General features: G+C 51.6%; 1 protein-coding gene across 2 annotated transcripts in view; it reads left to right on the plus strand.

Annotated features, from left to right (window-relative positions):
* LOC107531041 (protein FAM163A) overlaps window positions 1-20,462 on the plus strand; it is a 32,382-nt gene extending 11,920 nt beyond the window's left edge. The window contains exons 2-5 of one of the 2 annotated variants that reach the window (XM_087828300.1): window positions 13,234-13,325; window positions 16,327-16,347; window positions 17,517-17,631; window positions 18,116-20,462. In XM_087828300.1, coding sequence (XP_087684426.1) covers window positions 17,539-17,631; window positions 18,116-18,523 — 501 coding nt within the window. In that variant the 5' untranslated portion in view covers window positions 13,234-13,325; window positions 16,327-16,347; window positions 17,517-17,538 and the 3' untranslated portion in view covers window positions 18,524-20,462. The remainder of the gene's footprint in view (window positions 1-13,233; window positions 13,326-16,326; window positions 16,348-17,516; window positions 17,632-18,115) is intronic. The other variant, XM_087828302.1, reaches the window with a different exon arrangement.
* The last annotated feature ends 3,891 nt before the right edge of the window (window positions 20,463-24,353 follow it).

Below are 24,353 nucleotides of genomic sequence, written 5' to 3' on the forward strand. Positions count from 1 at the left end.
TGGTGAAGCCCAGCCCCAGCCCCCAACTCCTGCCGGGCAGAGCCTGCGCAGCCCCCTGGGGCCCCCTTACCTGCAGCCGGCTGGGACGCAGCCTCATGTAGTTTGTCAGTCGTTTTTAGTATATCAACATTGTTGAGCAACAGACCTCTAGAACTTTGTCCTCTTGCAACAGTGGAACTCTTACCCACTCAACATAGTTCTCCCGTCCCGCCGGCCACCTTTCTACTTTACGTGACTATGATTTTGACTACTTTAGATATTCCATGAGTGGATTCATGCAGTGTTTGTCCTTTTGTGACTGGCGTATTTTGCTTAGCATAAATAATGCCCTTGAGTTTCATCCATATTGTGGCGTGTGACAAGATTTCCCTTTTTTAAGGCCTTCCATGTTCTGGTACTTTCCTCAAGGCACTGTCCAGCGCCAGCTGCTGTCTCAGCCCTGGGCGGCTTTGCTGAACTTGACTGTGCCCCCACGGGAATGAAGTAAACTGCTTGTCAGGAGCTTCTGCTCCACTGGATCCTCCCAGAGGCTTTTCCCAGAAGCAGCTTTTCTCAGAAGAGCGAAGGGCGGCGCTGCGGTGGGCTGGGGAAGGAGGGAGGTGCCGAGGGCCTGGAGTGGAGCCTCAACCACGGAAAAAGTGCACCTGGGTGGGAAAAGATTCTGAAGAGAGAGAGGGACAGGCATCTGGAGAAAGAAAAAGGGGTTCAGGCACAGACCTGGGAGAGTGAGGAGGAGTCACGGAGTAAGGCAGAGCCAGCATTAAAGGGCCTGGAAAGAAAACATGGAAGGCCCCCCCCCCCCCCAGCACAGCCCCCCTGGGCCCTGAGGGACAAGCACGTTGAGGTACAAGGGCTACCAGCCAAGCCAATGGAGTGAGAGAGGCCTCCTGGGCTACAGGTCAGGACCTCTCAACCCTGAGCCCATGAACTCCAGGGGGCTGTCCAGGGATGGGCTCTGGGGAAGTCCATTTGTCATTGTGGCTGGGGTCTGCACTTCCCTCTTCAAGCCCTGCCTGTCTTGTCCACAGTTGCAGCCCCAGTAGTAGGTTTGCCCAGTGCCTGGCAGATGATAGACATTCAATAGTCAATAAATATCAACTGGATGGATGGATGAAAAGATGAAAGAGTATACAATATGTGAACTTTTGTGTCTGGCTTCTTTAACTTAACGTGTTTTTGAGGTTCATCCATGTTGTAGCATGTTTCAGAATGTCATTCATTTTTATGGTTGAATAATATTCCACTGTGTGTATATACCACAATTTTTAATCCATTCACCCACTGATGAACATTTGGGCTGTTTCGCCTTTTGGCTGTTGTGAATAGTACTTCTGTGAACATTTGTGCACATGTATTTGCTGTGTGTCTCAGGCTTCAAGCTAGAATTACAAGGCTTAGGAAAGATTTCATGAGCTGAGATAAGACTGGGAGGCAAGGAGTGTTTATGTTTTATCTTTATCTCTAAATATTTCAATATACACTCATGTATTGAAAAATGGTAGAAAATATTAACAGTGATTATCCTGGGTTATGAATCTGGGCGATTTTTGTTTTTCTTAGACTTTTAAAAAACCTTTACTAATGTTTATGTTATTAGAAAAGGAGCCAATAAAAGTTATATCGAAATAACCATTTAAAATATTTTATACTGTCTGTAGTCTGTGAGGGGTCACAAGGCTCTGAACCAGAGCACTGGTTGCAGAAATGGAAGAAGGGTTGGATTTGAGCCTTTTTGAAGAGGAAGTTAGCCTAGGCTGGCTGGGGTGGAGGGGGTTGGCTGGGGTGGTTGGGATCATGCCTTTATTTTGTGACGAAGCAGCCCCAGGAGAGCCCTGGTCCCCCGGCCCATCAACGTTGCTCATCTCCCAGTACTGTAATGAGAACGAGTGAGGCTGGCTGACCGCGGGTGGCTCTTAGCTGGCACAGAGAGCTGCTTCCTCCCAAGGCCTTAAAAGCCCCAGTGGGACTTGGTTAGTGGGTCTCGGAGAAGGAGCCCAGGCAGTGACAAGATGATGTTTCAGCTAAATGAATAGACTGAAATGTTCCAGGGAACATGGTTTTGCATTTCGGCATTTGAGACTAAAAACTGAATACTAATATGCGTTCACATTTCCTGCTTATATGCTCCCATTGGTTTTTGCTATCCCACGGTAGATAAACGGATAGATTTATGTTGTTTTCAAGCAGCGGTCCCAAGGCCTCCATAATGACAGGTGGGGGTTTAACTCTGGGGATCCATGTGAATGATAAAGCGGTGATATATGGCCATGGCCTTGGTTAGAGGCCTGGCTTCCACTGCCTGGGGGATCTTGGGAAAATCACCTCAATAAACTGAGCCTCCGTTGATATATGTGTTAAACAGAATAATAATACCGTCCCCACCTTATGTCATAGGATTGCTTTGAGCTTTATGTTAGATGATGTGTGTGTGTGAGAAGTTACTGTTGTGAATATTATCATTTCCTCTCTGAAGAGAGATGGTTGTTTTTGCAAAGCATGCTTGCCCTGAAGGATGTCTGGCCATGACCCAAAGTATGATATTGGTTCCATCCCTGTAGCAAAACCCTGGGGGGGGGCTGGGGCTGAGCAGGTTCATGTGGATATCAGGAGACAGGACATGACACACTTGTTCAGAGGAGAGCCCTATAGGTGATGGGCCAGAAGGGCCCAGGACTATGCAAGTGTATTTTTATGTTATGGCCAAAAACCTCAAAGGGGACCATAGCTAGTAGGAGACTGTCATCTGTAAATTTATAGTCACAGTTCTGTTCAGAAGGAGAATTATTTACTATTTGATTACGCACTTTGCAAGCACATTAAGGAGTTGCTGAGCTCGAGTCCCTAGAGCGCAATGGAAAATTTTGAATGTAAAACATACTTATGAAAATACAGGCAACGTTATTTAGCAGTGACTATAATCGGTGAGCTTGAAGAAGTGACGTATAAACAAAGCCGAATGCACGAGATGGTGACTGTTCTTCCATGCCATGGCCATGAGCCCACGGGGGTGGGGACCACGCATGCACCGCGTCAGTGCTGCCTCCAGTGCGGCGCCGAAGCGGGCGCATGAGCGTCCCTGGGAGCTGGTCAGAGACGCGCCTTCTCCAGCCCACCCCGGACCTGCTGACTCGGAAACGCGGGCTGGGGCCAGCGCGCACGGTAACACGCCCTCCAAGGGGTTCCGATGCTCGCTAAACATTTCGTGACTCTCTTTCCGGTACCTGCCCCGAAACAGCTTGCATTAACCCTCTTTGCGGTTTCTCCTGTTTGCTTAAAATGCCTTACTCTTCATGCCAAAGTAACTAAAGTTCTTGACGCTGGTGAACCGCCTAACACTATCTAGTTATATCAGCTACACTGGAGCTGTGTTCCCAGACTTACCAAAGGACCAGGAGTGTGCTTCTCGGCATCTTGGTGATGCAGGGTCAGAGGGCATCCGTCAGTTGCAGTGTGTGGCGAGAACCGAGGAATCTGCCGTTTTTTAGAGCCCTGAGTGAAAGCATCCGGTGTGCTTCATGCAAAGGTCTCTTGGCACCCAGTTAGGAACAAATGTAGAGATGGAAAGGGGGAAGCAGGTATGCGGGGTGACTCTGAAGCCCTGTGATTCAATAGGGGCAGAAAGGAGATTCGTGGCTTCCAGGCCTGGGGAAGGGGGAGAGTGGGGAGTGACTGCCTAATAGATACGGGTTCTTCGGGCATGATGAGAGTATTTTGGAATTAGTGGTGGCTGCACAAAATTGTGAGGATATTCAAGTACCACTGAACTGTAAGCTTTGAAGGGGTTAAAATTTGAGTTTTATGTCATGTGAATTTTATCTCAAAAAGTTTTATAAATGGTGTTTTAAACAGGAGTGATTATATTTCTGTGTCTCTCCCCCCCCCCCCCCCCGCCCCCCATCCAGCCCCAGGACGGCTGGGGCAGGTAATAGATGTTCTGAGAGCTCCCTGTTGGTTGGCCGACTGCTCCGAGCCCTGAGAAAGGGGCTCAAATGGGCAGGCACCTGGGAATTAGGACGTGGTAGGACTGTGGTCCCTCAGGATGGCTCCCTGAGCAAGTGTACCCTTTGTTGGAGTAAATCTTCCCCTCTAGTTCGAGATTCCACTGAGATTGTGGAGGGGCAAAAATGAACGCAGGGTAGAGAAGAAAGACTTCTTGCTTTGAGAGTGAGTTGTTTCCAGTTCCCTGTGATGAGCACAAACTGGCTTATGCCGGTGAGGCAAAGCCGGGGAGACCACCTGCTGCCCCTCGGTGTGGAGAAGGCGCCTCTCTGGGCTGACTCCTGCCCACGCAGACGGCCCCAGGGAACCGGGCAGGATGATCTCACGGGCCGGGGAGGGGCGTGCAGCCTGGACAAGCACCAGGCCCCTCTGCTCGCAGATATAATCAGCTGTGATGGGCAGGAGTTGAGGCTGTTTTTCCAATTAGAGCTGTTAGAGGATTCTGGCAGGGCAGCAGTGGGCTTAATTTAACAGACCCGGGACTCATTGAATTAGCAGATGCAGGGGGATGAGAAGGGCTAATGCGAGGGGTGCTGGGGCAGCGATGGGCAGGGCCGAAGGGGGCCCAGTAGGTGTCTGTCCGTAGGGACGCAGTGAGGCCAGGAGATGTGGTCGGGGGTGGCTGCCTTTGAATGTCCTTTACTTGTCAAAGGAGCTGTGCGAGTAGGCGTGGGGCAGAGCCCCTCGGCTCTGATAAGGTTGCCTGGGGGGCTTTGCTCGTGGAGACCTGGATTCTTAAGGGCCGTTGCCAGGGTTCTGGACAGTTTTTTGTGTCCATCTGCCTTCCCGAGGACCCTGCAGCTACCGCCGTCTCCTTCACTTTCTAGAACCCACAGTTCTAGGCCCACTGCACCAGGTAGCTGTCCTGGTTTGAGAATGAAGAATATTAGGCCAGAGTATTTCTTAAAGGTCCTGAGTCTACACCTTCCTTTTGCAAACAAGTTTAGGAATTTGTCTGAGTTTACCTAGTTCATTAGAGCTTTGTCAGGGCTGCAACCCAGGCCTCCCTGCATCTATGCTTTTTTACACACCCCCCCCAACATTCCACTGAAATAACAGGAGAAATAGGAAAAGATAATTTTACTTTCTATATGAGGAAAGCAGGTCACAGAAAGGTTTAAAATTTTGCCCAAGGTCACATTGATTGACACTGATCCTAAGTCTGTGTGAACCTTTAGTCACTATGTGGGACGACCACCTCTCTATACTTTCCATATATTCTACAATTGAGCACATAAAAAACCTAACTGTACTTCCTGATGAGCTAGGCTAGGAGGCTCTAAGGAGCATTATACCTCCTGGCTCTGGAGTTTGCTCAAACCTTGGCCACTTTACCCGCAGGGGAACATTTGGAAGAGAAGTCCCTAAGGAGAGATGTGCACGTGACCTCCTCTGGGCCACCGAGAGGCCTGTCCATCTGCACAGGAGCTGGAGATTGGCTCTGGTCTGCAGTGACCCGGCTGGAGGATTTCTGGGAGGCTGGGGCAGTTCAGGGTTGGGCAGAATTGGTTCTACTTGAAGACAAGCCTACCCTATACTCCCAGAACCTTTAGCCTTCCAGAATCTCCTGCCCTCTCTAAGAATGACCTGGCCACAGCTATACTTGTCTCTGTGCCCCTCTTGGACCCGTGACTCCTCTTTGAGAGCAGTGGTGGAGGGGTAAGCTTGGGGGACCCAAAGCTGTGCTGCTGAAGTCCATATCCCAGCTATCCAGCTTCCTAGTGACCTGGGCAAGTTACTTTAATCCCTGAAACTCTTGCCTGGTCTGAAAGAAAGACAGTTCTGTGTTATAGCATTTGCTGTGAGGATGAGCTAAATTTGCAGTTAACGCCATGCCTGGCACATGAAGGTATGTATTCCTCTGGCATAACCTCCTACACTTCCTTTCGCACTCTGTGCCCAGTATTGTCCTAAATACAGTTGTCGCTGAACAAGATGGGGATAAGAAGCGTCACCCCTACCCCCTGCACAGTCAAAAATCCACATATAACTTTTGACTCCCCCCCAAAGCTTAACTTCTAATAGCCTGTTGTTGACCGGATACCTTATCAATAACAAAAAGTCAATTAACATGTATTTTGTATGTTATATGTATTATATACTGTATTCTTACAATAAAGTAAGCTAGAGAAAAGAAAATGGTATTAAGAAAATCATAAGAGAAAATACATTTACAGTACTGTGCATATTCATTGAAAACGATCTGTGTATAAGTGGGCCTGTACAGTTCAAACTGTTGTTTGGGGGTCAGCTGTACCTACAAACGCGAGTTCAGAGAAGATATGACAGTAGATTCATTTTTAGCATCATCTCTAGAGGGGCTTATCTTGTAAAGGCAAAAACACCTGCACATGTGAGACACAAAATTGTAAAGAAAAATAGATTAATGTTTGCTGCATTCCTGTTATAAGCCAGAGAAAGGAAAAAGGCACTGTGTCTCATTTCTTTTATGTAGGAGATGGCCCAGAACTGAGACACATCACAGTGTACAAAAGCTAGGTGCTGGTGGTGGTGGGGGGGGCATTCCTTCCAGTCCCCTTCCTGTGTTTATTTTCTTTCAGTGACTTCACCAGGGACTTGAATCCTCCCCATCCCTATCCCTTCAATGCTGCCAGGCAAGCTGGACTCTTTTGTTGCCTGGCTACCAGGCAGGTGGTCCCAAATGTGGGAAAAAAAAGCTGCCTAACCTTAGAAATTGGCTACGGACGTCACCGCAGGAGAACAAATAAATATAGAACATCAAGAGATTATTCATTTAGAGCCCAGCCTCTCCGGCATCTCCTTGCTGTGATCCACCAGATCAGTTAGAGGCACCATAATTCAGTGTGTCAGGGAGGCTGTGAAGAGAACAGGTCCCCCTTCTCCTGCTACCCCCCTACCCCTCTCACCCCCCCCCCCGAATCCCACCCCCACATGGGCCCACATCCCCTCTCCACACCTCCAACCCTCACCCTGGCCTCTGATGGGATTTGCTACTCCCTGCCTGGGGAGTAAGTTACCACCGCCTATTTCAAGAAAACCAATTAAACAACCATAAATTGCTGTTGACTAGAAAGGTCACTGCACCGGCTATAAATACGGGCGTTTCTAAAGCACAAGTGGAAGTCTGTAGCACACCCACGCCTTCCAGTTGAGGTTTTCCTTTGGCAAAATGAGAGAACATCCCACTGGGGAGCAAAAAGGCTCCCGCTGCAGCAGCCGCCTGGGTGCACCTGGGAATGCTGAGCCTCTGGCGGGACTGTGCCTCAGGCACCCAGCCCAGACTCCAGGTTTGGTTTGGCTTTTTTTATAGCAATTATTTCTTCACAATGTATGAAAGGTATATGAGTTCAAGGTAAAAACTTGGAAAACATTGAAAAGCAAAATAACATATAGTCTCACCCCTTTAAAAAAAATCTGTTAACATTTTAGGATGTATTATTCCAGGCTTTTTCTTCCTAGGCTGTATGTATATGTATTTGTATTTCTTTACAAACACATGTTTAAAGAGTGTCCTTTAGTAATGCTGTTTTGTAGCCTACCTGCTCCGCAGTGTTTATGTTAATGTTATTTTCCCATAGTATTGTATATGTACCATAATGTACTTAACTTTGCCCTTGCTGTTAAGAATTTAGATCACTTCCACGCTGTCACTCATGTGTAATGCTGCAGTGAACATTACTGACTTAGACTTTGCACATAGCTGTAACTACTTCTTCCTGGGAAATATGCGAAGTGGATGTGATGGGCCCTTGATTTTTAAGACTGGCACATGTTGACACATTGCTTTTCTAGAACAGCGATTTTCAACCTTTTACATCTTATGGCACACATAAACTAATTACTAAGATTCTGTGGCACGCCAAAAATATATTTTCTGCTGATCTGACCAAAAAAAAAAAAAGTATAATTTTTATTTATTCACACAGGACGGCTATTGTTGGCTGTTGTCATTTTCTTATTTGACAGTCTAAGGGAAAAGAGGTCAGTGCCCCTGACTTAATAGTCAGGTATTGCATGTTTTAAAAATTCTTGCAGCACACCGGTTGAAAATCGCTGTTCTAGAAGGTTGAACCTAGTTACACTTCTCTAGTGTATGCTTGTGACCATTTCCCACACCCTTGAGAAAAACTGACTACCAATTTGGTGGATTAAAAAAAGATGTCCTGTTGTTTTTATCTAAACCACCACTTAGCACCTCCTCACACATCACCAAAGGCTCCCAGACCCCAGGAGCTTAACCTGGAGTGGATGCTCCTTCCTGCACCCTCAGTGAGGCCCTTCTGAGATCCTCTCCCTCAGGAGGGTGGCAGAGACAGCACCAGGGTCCCAGGGCCCCCCCGGGTAGATCCAGAACAAGGCACAGGTTGGCTAAAGAGCCCATGTCCAGGGCCCTTTCTGCAGGCTCCAGCCGTGGATGGCCGGCTGGGAGAGCAGGGTGCCTGCGCCCCACACTGGCACCCTGCCACCAGCTCTGCCTGCACACTGGCCACATGAGGCCTGCTGCCAGGAAAATGGAGCGAGGCCGCCCTCGCCATCAGGAATACGGGAGGGTGAATTAGATAAAGCCCATTAGGCGAACCTTGACATCCTTTGACTTACAAAGCAGGATTATTAATAATGTTGGAAATGAGATTATTTCAGAAACATTAAGTGGTCATGGAGTAAGTGGTATGAAACCTAAAGCAGAGTCTTCCAACTCCTCGGCAATCTCTTTAGCCCAGGCTCCTCTTAATTTGTGGTGAATACAGTAAGCTATATAGCCACATTATTAGGCCTTTGAGTGGAGTGTTCACCCTAAACACATCTATTCTTGAAACTTGCTTGATCTAAAGTGAACATAAATGGCACCTCAAGGTACCTGCATGCATGTGTGTATACAGTCATTCATTCATTCATTCATTCATTCATTCATTCATTCATTCATTCATTCAGTGTTTATAGAGCACCTAGCAAGTGCTGGACCTGACCAGACACAGCCCCCTACCCAAAGGCTCCCTTTCCCACATTCTTTTGCAGTTAAATGTGTCTGTAATCAAATAACTGCACAACTGAAAACAGTGCTAATAAAAGATTACAGGCCTATTACACCTATTACAGGCCTGGGGCGAAATCAGGAAACACTTCATAGAGGGGCTTTGAACAAGGCATCAGGAGAGGGTAGGAGTGAGGTCTAAACATTCACTCTACGGAGCCCTTAAGTGTCTGCCTTTAGCCTGAGGGAGTTAGGGAGAGAGGCAGGGGAGGGGCCTGATTAGGTGTGTTTAAGGGAACTTAGTTTGGGACAGATTGAAGGGACTGGACAGAGAAAGACTGGAGACAGGAGCCTGAGCCCACTGCAGGGCCCAGGAGAGAGACCATGGGAGGCAGTGGTTGTTGGCCTGGTTGAGAACAGCAGTGCCCAAATCCAAGCCCCGTGGGAGCATGTAGCCATACAGCTTCCCTGCAGAGATTCTGATTCCATTGGACTGAGTGGAATCTGGGGACCTGAATGGTAACAAAACTCCCCAGATGACGCTGGTGCCCTCTTGGGAACTCCTGGCCCATGTGTCCTCCAGATCAGAGTTCTAGAAGACAGTGAGTTAATCTATAGGCCTTGTAAGCTGTAAAATGCTATGCAAATATGAATAATGTGTTTCTCGGGATTTTTCTCCGTAAAAGACGTTTTGTCGCATGGCAGCACCCGATCACGTCTCTCAATGTGTGTAATCAGTGGCAGGTCTGACCTTCAGCCTCTAACACTCCTGTATCTGTTTCCCTGGTCCTCTGACCAGTCAAGGCAAAGAATAATTCTCCGGCTAAGGGAACCACTTTTGAAAGTGACTAATCCTCCGTTTCCCACTATCTACTTACCTGTTCATATATTTGGTAAATCCAAATGATATTCCTCTGGTTTTAAATAAGACTGTTACTCCCGGACTGCACTTAGTAACCACTCAGAGCCCATTTGCCTTCTCCCAGAGGGGCTTCCTTGACCTGAGCCTCAGGAGGAAGCCTGCTCTGGCCAACACCTGCCCTTCCACTGACCCTGTTGCCTCCCTGTAAGTGTCAAAGCCTATCAGCACCAGTGTAGGTCTCTTATGAGCTGAGTCCAGATAACCTGGATGTGTGGGGGGGGCTTTGGGGCAGACAGACTTGGGTGCAGATCCTGGCCGTGCCTCTCACCAGTTGTATGGGCTTGGGCAAATAATTTAAATTTCTGAGCCTCAGTTTCACCATCTCTAGACTTTAGGAAATGAGAACCTCCATCCCAGGGATCTTGCAGGATTGAAATGAAGTGATGCCTGTCAGGTATTGGGTATGCATTGTGCAAGAATACTGAATTGCAGAGTTGTAGCTTTTGGGAAGAGAGACGTCACAAAAAGCAGAAGAGCTCAGGAAGTCTGCGAACAAGCCACTCGGGCTCTGCGACTGCTTTCCAGTGCAAGACCTGACGCTCCAGCCTGCCTCACTCCCTGGGTGGTGCGCTCACCTGGCAAACTGCCCCTCTCCGTGGTGCCCAGCATTATGTCCAGGGCTCAGCCCTTGCTGTGCTCTGTGTTCCCTAAAACGGCCTTCTCAGTTAGCACATGTCGGCCTCCATTTCTCAGATTACTATTGAGTTTGGGCAGCTCTTCATTTTCTTGTTGGTCTCTGGGTTTCCTCTTTCATAATCCACCAGCCCAGTGCCCATTACTATACTGAGGTGCTTCTTACCCCCGCCTGATGATTTGCAAGGTTCCTTGTATCTCTTAGGCCCCTTCTCAAACAGCACTGGCCTCTTTGCTGCTGTAGTTGCCCATCTGGGGCAAAGGAACGGATCTGACCACTGGCTCCTCGCACCGTCATCCTGGGGGTCAGGGCTCGGTACTGGCCATAGGCCCAGTCCAAGTAAAAGGAGCCCCTTCCTCCCATGCCCTCTGCCAGCTTTGCCTGAAGCTTGCGGTCCTGGAAGACAGGTAACAAGGAAAAACCTGTTTCTCTTCTCCCTGGCTGCTAGCTCGCTGTGTCGATTTCATGAGTTAATAAATGGTTGGAGAAGGCTTAATTGCATCAGAAGAAATTGAGATCAGCCGGAGCTTAGGCCCCACTCAATTAACCTCTGCTCCTAAGGGGGCCGAGCAAGGAGCAGGGGACGGCCATCATTAATTACATGTGCCGGTGCCAGCTGCGGCTGGCGTTTTCTTCTAGTGTTCACCCAGGCAGTGAGGGAGGTGACCCTGCCTCGGCACGATGAAGTCACTGAGGGCAGGGACCCTTCAGGGAGAGCGCAGACCCCTGCCCTTAAGGAGAGTGGGAAACTCACTTCCCAACACATTCTTTCGGGTGGCTTTTAATGGGCCCTGGCCTCCACTAGAAGAATGGCCTTAAAGGTCCCTTCCTGACCTCTTTGTTGGCTCCATCCCACACAGGGGCCCGAGTGCCTTTGGTTCTCTTCACACTCCCCTCTCCTGCTGCATTCTTGCTCGTTTGCCCCAACGGCACAGAATCCAGAGCCAGCTGTGTTATGGGCAGCAGCTCTGCAAGGTCACCCACGTCCCCTGAGCCTCCAGCCTGAAATCCTCCCAAAGACCTTTTTCCCCGCATCATTTTCCAAAAGGGCCAGATGGTAAGACTCGGCCCTGTTAAAAACAGATTCTGGGGCCCCTGCCTGGCTGGAGACGCTGCCTCAGGAAGTCTGGAGTCTGTTTTTTAACACGTGGCTCAGGTGATTGTTACCATCAAGCCAGTTTGAGAAACCCTACTCCAGGGAACACCTTAGTTCCTGGTGAAATAAGTGCAGATCTTCTGGAAGGAGAGACAGCATCTTAATGGCAGGGCCCTGGCCCGGGGCCAGGCAGCTTCACTCCCAGTGCCTTTCCCACTCTGTGTTTATCGTGCTGTGTGTGGTTGAGCAAGTCACCTGTGCTCTCTGAACTTGGTTTCTTCACCTAGAAAATAATGATATTGGTCCAGCTCTCTTAGAGTTCTTCCATTTCTGTGGATCATTTTTCTTTAAGTAACTGGCATGTTAAACAAGCATATTGCACGGTTTGTCCTCAAAAAAGCAACTTTGATTTTTGTTTTTTTCAAGCATCCTTTTGCTTTAAAAATGTATCCAGTGGGAGAACTCTTCCCCTGCCCCTAGATAAAAACTTGGGCCAGTCCCTTGGCTTTTTCATCCACTCTTAGACAGTCTTATAGTCATTCCAAGTTACAGATGGCGTCTCAACTCAGAAATTAAAATGCCCATCACGAGTAATAATCAAAACACTCCCAATCTGACAGCACTGGGCTTCTCCTTTCCTTCAGTCTGATCTGCTTCAGTCTGGAAGCAGGCAGGGAGCAGGGCATGTCCCTCTGCTGTTTACCTCCTTGACTGTTACCTTCCACCCCCAGAACTGCTGTGTCACTAAATGCCGGGATTAAATGGGAAATTCTTGATGCTTCCAAGCTGTCTCTTGCTTTTGTGAATGTTTTGTGGGCTCTTTCGAGGTTTTCTGCTGGGCTTCCCTCTCCTGCAGTTCCCTTACCCCAGGTGTCCCTTGCAATGCCTTGCTCAGCCACTGGCCCCCACTGAATCCATTCCTCTGCCTACACCCCATTCCCAGAGTAAGGCTCATACTCTTCTGAATAATGTTGAGTGGATATTTACAGAATTTTGGTTTGAAGGAACTCTCACTAATTAGCCTACGCTGGGTTTCTAAGTGTTTCAGTTGGGTCCTGCCTTCCAGTCCTCTGAGCACGATGATCTTGTTATCACATAATGATCTTGTCATCTTGTCCGACTTGTTCATCCAACTGTCCAGTGGCCCTGCTGTCCTGACAGGTGTTGGGAAAGCAGTGTGCTGCTCGTGGGAATGTGGACAGACCCAGGGGAGAAGGGGGGAGGGGACGGGAAAGAGGGATGCAGGGCCACGGAGAGAGGTATCAGCTGTGCAGGTAACAAGGACACATCACTGGGGGACAGGTCAGAATTCTGCAGTGGAGCATGAGAGAGGCAGTGGACTCCCTTTCCCCAGTGAGCCTCACTTCCCAGAACAGGCAGAGGCTCTGGCCCAGCGCCCTGCTGCTGCTCTGGGCGGAGGGTTCTGGACAGTGGCACTGAGAGGAGACAAGGACCAGTTGGGATGTGGCCTCAGGTTCTTAGGGTGGGGGCCTCAGAAACCAAGGAAAAAGGTCAAGGAAAAAGCCCTTTTGGGGATGTCCGCTCCAGAGTCTTGGGGTCACAACATGAGCCCGTCTGTCCTCTCGCCTCCCCTCTCCCTCTCGCTGACCGCCCCCTCTCTTATCCAGCAGAGACTGACGCCCTGGGCCATGACGCATCTCCATCTGTCTGCTCAGGCTCCGCCTGTGTGACTGAGTCATCGCTGCCACGGCTGTTTCATGTAAGTGTGAGGCTCAGACCAACCCCTCTCCCCCCAAAACGAAGGTGAGGGGTTGATGGGGATGGAGCTCCAGAGAGTTGTGTTCACAGAGGGCAGGGTCTGGGAGTGTTTAGTTGGCAACAGGTTTGTCTTCTTTGGCTGCCCTGGGTCCCTGAGTGGGCCCCCACTGAATCCATTCTGAGGGGGAGCCAGGCCATGAAGTGATTTGCCTGGTCACACAACAGCAAGACTGAGTTAGAACTCACGGGCCAGTGCCGTGGAGCTTCTGTCACACCAGCCTCCTCCTGAGGGCAGGAGAAAGAGGTCCCCATGTTTCCTCCTAGGGCCTCGCAGACATGAATCTCACTTTTTTTTTTTTTTCTCACAGTTATTCCTATAAACTGAGTTTTTCGTTACTCTCTCTTTTACAAGAAAGGTGGTCAGTTTACAATCTGGGGTGGCTGGTGAGGGGTACAATTGGGTCTCGAATGGGCCTTCAGACCCATGACTGCCTGTGCTTCCATCCCCCCCCCCAAGTCGTTTCCAGCCATTTCTGCTCTACAGCCTTCAAGGTACTGAAAGAGGGGGGGCCAGGCATGGAGGGCAGGAGGGAGGGCACTGGTCTCATTTGGCTTCATAATTCCCTGTCTCCTAAACAGGCTGGGCACACCCCAGGGGACTAGGCCAGGGCTTTTCGGCAGATTGGGTCACTGCTGCCTCGCCCAGCTTCAGTTCACTCCATAGACCTCTCTGTCTTTTAAGCAGCCCTCAGTGGTGAGCAGGGGAAGGTGGAGTGGTGTTTTTGTGAAGGTAGATAAATCCTTCCTCGGCTGAGCTTCATCCCACGCCAAATGTCCAGTGAACCCCTGGAGCATGGCCCACCATGCACCTGGGCAAACCACATCTGCATATAGGATGCCCTCTGAGAGATGCAGCTTGCTGCCCCCTGGTGGTGGATTAGAGTCGTAACTGCCAGGCCTGTGAAAGAAATGCTACACCAGATGATTACCAAACTTTTATTAGGTACCCACTGTGTGCCAGGCACTGTGTATAATGCTGCAGGGAGGTAAAGAAACCATACAAAGCACAACTCCGAATCCCAAAGGACTCATAATTTAGTGGAGGAGTCAAGATGTTCCCACATGAATGTTGACAAGCATTCTACCAAGTCAGGGTTTGAAAAGTGGCACATAGAAAGGCGTTGCGAGGAGCCCAGAAAGAGAGAGAGCATCGTGGTGGGGCAGTCGGGGAGGCATCTCAGAGCCTCAAGAGATGGCCAGGATTTAAATAGGTGGGGAAAGCGAGATCATGCACTCCGCTCCCAAAAGCCTCCAGGAACCCTGATCGTCTCAGGGAGAGTTAAATCCCTTGCCGGGCTTATAGCCTCTCCAGCTTTGTGCCTACCCCGCCCTGTCCAGGCCTTTCCAGATTCCTCACAGGTCCTGGAGCCCCCATGTTCTTTCACACTCCTGCCCTCTCCACCATGTCTACTGGACAAGCTCCTACGCAGCTCTTAGGATTCTGCTCAAGCCTACATCTTCCCTGGCATCTTTCCCCAAGTACTTAGTTGCCCCTCCTCTATGTTCCCCCAGTCCCTGGTCTGTGTGTCTCTGTTTGTGTGTCTTACACCAGATCATAAGGTGTGTTCAGTGTCTTTTCATCACTAGACTATAAACACGTCTTCTTGGAAGCTGCATTAAGTATCTTTTCATCACAAGGCATTAAGCTTCTTAAGAACTAGGCCTGCCTGATGGGCAGAGGATTCATGTAGGAAGGACACTGGGGATGTGGAGGGGGAAACATGAACTGGTGGTGAGCATGCAGGGAAGTGGGGCAGGACAAAGCTGTTGAAGTTTAGTCTAAAAGTTCATGCCCAGGGAAACACTTCCTGCAGGCAGTGTGATGCTGGGAAGGCTCTGGAGGAATAGAGAGGCACTGGGGCCTGATAAAAGGCTAAACTGGGGTGGTGCTCAGAGACAGACCAGCGAAATTGATTAGGAAACCATTGCACCAGGGCATGCATGCCATGCAAAGTGTCTTCACTGATGTGGAGAACAGAAGACTGGGGGGAGGCAGAGAAGAATTTAGGGATTGGAACGTCTAGACAATTAGGGGCACATGCTGAGGCTTTGTCAAACTCTACTATGCAAATTAATCATCTGGGATCTTGTTGCAATGCAGATTCTGCCTCATTAGGCCCATGGTGGGGCCTCAGATGCTGCATTTCTAACCTGCGCCCGAGAGCTGTCCATGCTGTGGCCCACAGCCCGCACTGTGAGCAGGCTGAGTGAATTAGAAGCAGGGCCGGGGTACGTGCTGTGCTCTAGGAGCACATGGTGAGGAGCAGATGGTATCTTTGGGTAAAGAAAGGTGCCCCTTCCACCAGGTGAACACAGCACAGTGTGTGGCTTCGTGAGCAGAATGCAACTTGTGGTCCCGCCCCCACTCGCCCTTTGAGTAACGAACAACCTGCAAAACCCTTCATAGCAGCTCTGTGGACCTGCTAACAGACAGAGGTCAGAGGTGGGGGACCCATGTGGAGAGCAGGAGATGACTTAGCCCGAGTTCGAGCTGCAGTGGGATATCCGAGTGAGATATCTGTCTACTCACAGTTGGAGACCCAGCTGGAGATCCAGCCTTGGGACCCGTAGGCTTCTTTTTTAAAAAAAAAAAAAAAAAAAAAAATGTCTTTATTGATTTCAGAGAGAGGAAGGGAGAGGGAGAGAGAAAGTTGAAATATCAATGATGAGAGAGTCATTGATCGGCTGCCTCCTGTACACCCCCTGACTGGGGATCGAGCCCGCAACCTGGGCATGTGCCCTGACTGGGAATCGAACCGAGATCTCCTGGGTCCTAGGTCGATGCTCAACTGCTGAGCCGCGCCCAGCTGGGCCCGTAGGCTTCTTGATGCTGGAGCAGCAGTGAGCGAAGCAGGATGAGGTGAGGTGGAGCTCAGGGACTAAGCTAACCCATGGGGAGTTTCGGGGGGCTAACACCCTTCTTCCCTTTTGTTGTCTTGCAGGTCACCATTCCCTTACTGAACGTAAGTGCTCTCGGTCATTCTTCTATCCTCAAGATGCCAAGACATCTTCCCACCCTCCTTCTCTGTTGGCACAACCATCCTTGGTCCCCATGAGCCTGGGACGCTTGGAAATCCCATTCAGTGGCCTGCAAGGGGAGTCCGCATGAGGCTGGCCTCTGTCCCATGAGCTCACGTTAGCCAGGACCCATGTCCCCAGCCTCACCACAGCCTTCCCAGAGCCAGAATGCCACCTGCCTTCTTCCTCTGGGCTCACCTGGCCCTTGTTTTCCACAACAGTTGGAAAGAGAGGAGAACCAGTGTGGAGTTGAGCCAGGGTAGAATTAGGGAGAAAAAAATTTTTAGATTCAAACCCTGTCTCCTCCAGCTGGGTCAAGGACTCAGGGAACTGGTGGTTGTACCCTGGAGGGCAGTGATGAGAACATGATGTTGGGGTGAACCAGGCTGGGTGGGATCTCAGCCAAATCATTCAAAGCCCCATTCATCACGTGTGAAGTAGGGATAATTAAGAACCAACCCATCCTGGCTGGGCGTGGCTCAGCAGTTGAGCAGCAACCTAGGATCCAGGAGATCATGGTTCAATTCCCAGTCAGGGCACATGCCCAAGTTTCGGGCTCGATCCCCAGTAGGGGGCGTGCAGGAGGCAGCCGATCAATGACTCATCATTGATGTTTCTCTCTCTCCTTCTCCCTTCCTCTCTTTGAAATCAATAAAGATATATTGAAGAAAAAAAAAAGAACTTGCCCAAAGGTTATGTGGAGGATTAGCTGAGATAACCAGGGGAGTGTGTAGGGCACTGTAAACTCTGTAACGGAAGCTACTTGTCTTTGTGTCTTGGAGCCTCGGGGTGGGGAGAGGACAGTTTAAGCAGGTGTAAGGAGAGGAGACAGGAGAGGGAGAAGAGAATTGGGGGAGATTGAAACTGGGTAGAAACAGGAAACAGAATTATGCCTTCGGTTAGCATTCTGCCTCCTGTCCAGCCTGCCTCAGCCGTAAGCCCCTGCCAGAGGCTTCCCAGGCCACAGCCACCCCCGTCGTCAGGAAGCCCCTGGTGTCCCAGTGCCCAGGGCCCTCCTTGCCTCCAGCTGTGCAGAAATTTCCAGAAGGGCTCCCTGCCCAGGCCCAGGGTGGCCGCTGTGGCTGCCCTCACCTGTCCACACATCTCTTTGCAGAGTTGGATGGGGCGTCGGGCGGATGACAGCGGGAACAGTTGTGATCACGGGCGGGATCCTAGCTGCAGTCATCCTCCTCTCCATCATCGCCGTCCTGTGCTACTGCAGGCTCCAGGTCAGTCCCCGGGGCGTGGCCAGAAGCCACCAGCAAGCCACTTCCCCATTAGGGGGGCCCACACTGGAGGCCCACTTTGGGGTGACAAAGCCCAGGGCTGTGGATTGTGGGAAGTGCAAGTCAAGGGGGCTGGGAGTTGGGGGTAGTCAGAGGGAGCTCTGCGTCCCCCACGCTGCACCCAGAGAGCTCGTTGCGCATGTCTCCCATGCGGCTGAGATGTCAGGAGTGGTGGGAAGGGCTCCGTGCTGGGGAGACTGTGACAGCCGCTCCCAGCCTCCCCAGCCCTGTCCTTAGTACGGTTGTGCGTCCCGCCTCCCCGCCTCCCCCAACCACGGCTGGAGTCAATACACCAGGAAGCAGGGGAAGGAAGGCGAAGTCTTACAAGGCTGGGAATCTCTATGCGGCCTCTGGTATTCGATCAACAGTGGAGCAAGGGCGTGGGTGCCCGTGCCACTTAATGGGGGCCCTCTGCACTCCCCCCCAGTATTACTGCTGCAAGAAGAGCGGAGACCAGGATGCAGATGAAGAGGAGGAGGAGCGCGAGCTGCCCACACTCCCCGGAGGCCCCCCCTGCAATGCCTGCAGCTCCCAGGCCCTGGACGGCAGAGGCAGCCTGGCGCCTCTCACCAGTGAGCCCTGTGGCCAGCCGTGCAGGGTGGCCGCCAGCCACTGCGCCACCTGCTCCCCATACAGCTCCCCCTTTTACATACGGATGGCGGACATGGTGCCCAATGGGGGCGGAGGCGAGAGGCTCTCCTTCGCTCCCACATACTACAAGGAGGGGGGACCCCTGCCCTTCCAATTGGCAGCACCCCAGAGTTACCCGGTGACGTGGCCAGGCTCTGGGCGTGAGGCCTTCACCAATCCAAGGGCTATTAGCACAGACGTGTAACCCCTCTCACCCCCCACCCCCACGCACACCAACACTGCAGCTCCATCGGGAGCACTAGGGCCAGCGGCTGGCCCCTCCAACACCCCTCAAGGACTGTCTCCGTTTCCTTGGCTTTTCCTGCCCCACAGTGGAAGGTTCGCCAGGATTGAAGCCATTGGGTGCATTGAGAACCAGGGCAGGGCCTGGCCCCCTGGCCCAGAGGTGGGGCCTGACACGTTCGAGTTGGCAGCTTTGCCAGTGTCTCTGTTGGGACGTTCCTCCGGCCAGCTCCAGCACCCCCAGCTTGCCTCACTCTCTGGCTTTGCCAGATTGTGAGAAGAGGGTAAGCTTTGCAATGGTCTGGAGGCCTCCAGAGCCCTTGGGGAGTGAAAGAAGAAAGAGATCGCAGGGCAGGGGCCAGGGGCAATAAGACACCACAGAATTTCAGGAAGAGGAGGGTGTTAAAGGGACTGCTTCAGGACTGGCTTGCTAGAACGAATCCAAAAGCCAGTTCACAATCCAGTTTTCTATGTTTGGTTGTCATAGAGAAATAGATACTGATTCCTGTCCACATCACAGCTGTGTCTGTCTCCTTCCTTGTGGAACACACTGAGTTGGCTTTGAAGCCATAAGGTTACTGCGGGTTAGGCAGCAAAGTGACTGTCAACGTTGTCTCCCCACACATCCTTTCTCTGCTTCGGGAACCAGCTGCCTAGCTGGGAACCTTTTCCAAGTTTTGTTACTAAAGTTAGAGTAGCTTAGGTTAGGGAGTGAGGTCCTGCTGACGGTCTCTGGGCCCGTGGTCCCCCCCGCCGAGCGGTGTGCGTGGGTGCAGTCCTGGGAGGGCGCATGCATTCTCAGGTGTGTGCACACACCTGTCACCGAAAGCACACAAGCTTTGCCGTCTCCAGGAGCTGCAGAGTGGGAGGGTCTCGGATGTAGCAACTAGAAAGGAAAATCTGACCCCCAGACAAGGTGATCAAGGTAACCAATCCCCACAGTAATGACGTGGCTGGTACAGGAGGAGGCCGAGGAGTCTCCCATGGGATGTTGCTGCCAAGTGTGCCCCTCTAGAGCCTTCTACTCGGGCATTCAGCCACGACACAGTAGAGCCAGACCACTCATTCCACCAGGGACGGAGGCCCTCACTCTTGAGGTCTAAAGGGATCTGACTTAGCAATTCAGTTCTGCTTGCTGTCCTCCCTCCACCGCCCCACCTCCAGTTTCCTGATGAGGGCCTACTCCTTGCTGTCTGACTCTAGCCCCAGGTCCAATTCCTACTTCCCACTTATAGCCCAGCCGTGGCCTTACGCTATCTGAGTGAACGCATCTGATGAGTTTCCCAGCTGCCCTTGCAGTAAGGAGTGGGCTGCACCCCCTCTGAAGGTCATAACTAACCCCCACACACTCTTGAATGTTGCAGAGGGTAGGGCAGGGAAGGAGCTGGCCCCTCTGCTGATTTTGCGTTTGAGCAAGGGCAGGGTGCAGCCACGGGAGGGGGGACGACAATTCACACCTTTGCATCACTGTTCAGGCCCTGTCACCCTGCACTCAGTCTGTAATGAAGGCACACTGGGTGGAGAACCAGAGGACCTCGGTCTGGCCACGCTTTTGTCACTCATTAGCTCCAGGACCAGTTACTTACCTTCTCTGAGACCCCATTTTCTTCAAGGAACTGAGACTTGCCCAGATGGACTCTAAGGACCCTTGAGTGCTCCATGAAGCCAGGACTCCATGAAAGGTCTGCCAACCAAGCCACACTCTCCCGGCCCAGTCCTGGCAGGGGCTGGAGCACTTGCCTAGTGCCTGACCCTGTGTGCAGGGACGCCTGCTGAGGGGTGCAAGACGACAGGACTAGCAGGCAAGGAGATTCAATTGTCTGTGAAAAGCACACGCTTGTCTGGCTCTCCCATGAGTGACCTCAAATGGTAACATTTCTCTTATACCAGAAGGCAGCTCTAGGGGGTGTAATGAGACCTGTCTCCGAGTCCAGAGGGACCAGCTTAGGACAGCAGCGTTAACATTCCCCTGGCTGGGCCACGTGCACCCCCTTGACATGAGTTTCTGGGCCTGGCAGCCCTGGCTACTTCCTACCAGCCCCAGTGCCTTGCTGCCCGGGAATTCCACAGCCAATCAACCCCAGTAAGGGCTGTCCCTCCTCCCCACAAAATAACCGTGTCATCGTACCTTTTGCCTTTGCAGAAGTCAAGACAACCTGGTCAACAGTCACCTGCTTCTTACCCCTGGTCTATTAGGTTCCCCAAGTGAAAATCATCTGGTGCAGTCTTATCTCCCTAGCTTTCCCAGCCTCAATCCTGTCAACCCACAAATGAGAGTTTGTTTGGGGGCGTTGGAGAAATGGGGGGCCACGGCTCTCCCCCACATCCGCCCCATGTTGCTTGGGGCACAGGCTCAAGATTGCCCACTGGCCTCTGTAGCCACGAGGGTCTCACCTGTGCAAGAGGAAGCTCACCCCACTCAAATGCACTGCTTTTTAGTGATGGGACACTGGGACACTATCTGGACACTTTCCAAACTGCACCCTGAACAGAAAGAGGAGAGGCTGGGAACACCCTGTCCTCCCGCCATCCTCTCCCCACCGGCCACTTCACTGCTCCTGCTGCAGATTTCTTCTCCTGCGTCTTTGATAACTTAGAGTCACAACTAAGCGAATGTCAATAAATGAGGAGTTTGAAATAGAAATCCCACGGGGTGCTCTGTTCTTCACCTGGGGAGGGGCAGCTGGGCACGGGTTTAAGAGTGAAGACTCCTGTTCGTCGCCCAGAAAGTGGCCTGCCAGCTTCCTCGCCCCTCCTGCACCCACGCTGACAAGTCCCCTCCACCTCATTGCCTGCCACCCCCCCCCCCCCCCACTGCCTCAGTCTGAGCTCAGTCCAGGGAGGGTGTGTTTGTGGGAAAGGGGTCTTGCAGTGTAGCTGCTGCTCCCTGCCGACCACAGGGCCTCACAGGGGGCAACCCAGGCTTCAGCCCTCTCCATGCCCCCACCTGCAGCTCTGGGTTCAGTCACCAAGGCTGAGACCTGGAGTGTCGCATGGCCAGCTCCTGCATGTTGGGAAGGGAGGGAAGGGAGGAGACTTTGGGGACCAGATCCTCAGCTCTGACCCCGGCAGAGTGCAGAAGCAGGGGCGGTGTGGGGTGAGGGCCAGAGAACCAGGAAACAGCTGTTTGTGGAGAGGGAGACCAGGGAGGGGTAGGAGCGTGGGTCTGTGTGTGCCCCGGATGGGTATGAGAGAGAGAGAGATGTCTCTCCCCACCCCAGGGCCACCCAGAGCCCTGACTACGGCTGGGTGGGCAGCAGGCAGCCTGGGCTGGGCAGTCCAGCACCCCTCCCTCCAGAAGACTGCTCCCCAGTCACAGGTGAGCTACTTCCCCAGGAGGTCCTTTTCCAAGGGTTCTGGTCCCTGGGGAAGGATTCGCCCAGACCTCAAGGGGAGCACTTGGCTCCCACACTTCCTGTCTATCCTGTCATCAACCACCCCACCCCTCACCCCCCATGCTACACACACACTCCACCACCACCAGCAAGGAACCCCAGCCACAGCTAGGAGTTGGGGGTTAGAAGATGCAGCCCTCCCCAGACTCGCCAGCTCCCAGGGCTGCCACCCAGTGGGTAGGACAATTTGGGTCTTCACAGGGGTCAAAGTCCAGAGGCTTAGTGGCTGCCACACTGGGCATGAGATCCCCTTCCCTCCAGGTGTCCACAGAGGATGACAAGGTCATCGCCTCGACCACAGACATGATCACCAGGAGGAACACACGGGGCTCCAGTGCTGGCCTGGAGGTACAAGCCAGGTCCTGGCTCCATTCCAGCCCATCCCGACACCAGTGTATCCTTCTGGGCTGGGTTTCTCCTTGGGCCAGAGGTTTCCTACCCATTGGGAATTACACCCTCATTCCTAACGAACGACCACTCTGCTGAGAGGATGTGTGTTCTGGGTCTAACTAAACATCCTAAAACTAAAGCAGAGACCTGTCCCTTCTGATAGCGTCCTCTGAATTCTTTCTCCAAACATAAAGGCCCTGACCACAGGGACCAAAGTGATCAGGAGACTCCCAATTTCCAGGCCCCTGCATACTGAGGGCCTCCCAGCCCCTCACCCTTCCCTTGTCTGCCTCCTTCCCACCCACCCAGCCCCTAAGACCCCATCTGAGGAGGAGTCATGAACTGGTGACAGTGAATGAGGAGGAGCCCCAAAGAGAAAAATTAAGAATTGAGAATTTTAATTAAGGGGGAAAAGTAGTAACATAAAATGTACCTGAGATAGACATTGGAAGGGTACATAAAACACTAATAAAAATGGTTCCCTCTGGGAGGAATTGGGCAGTCAAGATGGGGCAGAAACAAAGCTTTTCAACGTCGGCCTTGCTGTATTATTTTGATGTTTGTGACTCTACACTTCAAAAAGATATTTTTTCTGAGTTAAATTATACCAAAACTGTGCCTGAGGATAGAGAGTGCATTCCAGATGCTCACACGTGTCTGGCTGGGAGCAGGGCCCTTGGGGGCGCCTGCAGAGGCCTCTGCTCTGATCCTTAACTGTAAGAGGAGCTGTGCTGAGAGCCATCCCCCGGTCACGTCATGATCCCTCAACATGCTGCCACATCCGAACCCTTCCAGCTCCGTGGCTGGGACACATGGGGCCTCGCAGGGACTCGCCACAGGTGAAGGGTCTTAGAGGACTGGAGGGACAGTGTCAGCCAGCATAGGCTCATATTGTATAAATTTAAAAACAATTTTTTGTTCTTGTGGTAAAATATATATATAACATTTATCATTTTAACCGTTTTGAGTTGGCGTTGATTACATTCCCAGTGTTGCGCAACCACCACCACCACCTGTTTCCAAAGCTCTGTTACCATTTATGTTTGGATTATTTCTAACAGCTGTTTTAATTTTGTTGCATTAAAACAAAGTTGTAAGGGAGGCTCGTCCTGCTGATCCTGCCAGAAGGAAGGGGCTCACCAGGAGGAGGCAGGTAAGTGATCATCGCTTCCCTTCTACCATGATGAGGTGTCTTAAGCAAAAAGTGGCTTCAAGGAAACTCCAAAGATGACAGGGTGGGAACATAGCCTTGCAGCCTATCCTGAGGGAAAGGGGAGGGGAGGCCTGGGCGGGCAGCATATTTTAAGGTGAAAAGAGAATTTGGACAGTGGAGAGGAGGAAGCGGCTGGAAGGTGCTAGGCGCTCTGGGCTGAGACTCCCAGTTGTGGGGTAGGCAGCTTGGAGGCCAGGCCTCCTTCCTCCCTGGCTGTCCGCATGCCCAGGTCCTAGGCCATGCCAGTCAACCAGATGGGTGGCCAAGGCCTCGGGCAGACACTCATGCGTCTCCAGGCAGCCCCAGGAGTCATCTCCGTAGCAGACCTCATTGCACTGGGCCTGCTCCAGTGAGCAGCCACCTGTCCCCTCATGGTCCCCAGACTGCCGCAGTGGTGGAGCACTAGCCACAGCGAGGGAAGGGGAAGGGAAGGGGGAAGGAGAGCCAATCAGTTGCACCCCAGTTTCTGCCCAGAGACTTCAACCAAACCGATGTTTCAATGCACATGAGGTCTGTGAACCTGCAGGGTTTCAACGTAAATGCATGTGTATCAGGTATTCATGCCTCCCCCAGCCAAAAAAAAAGTTAAAAAATAACAAAACAGAATTTTCCTGATCCTGTTCATCCCACGTGCGGTGAATTATTGAGTACAACTGTGTCCACAGATACCAATGGTCACCAACTCAAATTTCCGGTGTTCATCAAACCTTTTCCCTGATTCAGTGATTACTCCTTGGCCACCCCAGAAGTGACGGCTTCCTTAGCTGCAAAACCAGAGCACCTTCTCTCTGCTC

The sequence above is a fragment of the Miniopterus natalensis genome, chromosome 19 (assembly GCF_054644295.1).
Source record: "Miniopterus natalensis isolate mMinNat1 chromosome 19, mMinNat1.hap1, whole genome shotgun sequence".
NCBI lineage: Eukaryota > Metazoa > Chordata > Mammalia > Chiroptera > Miniopteridae > Miniopterus > Miniopterus natalensis.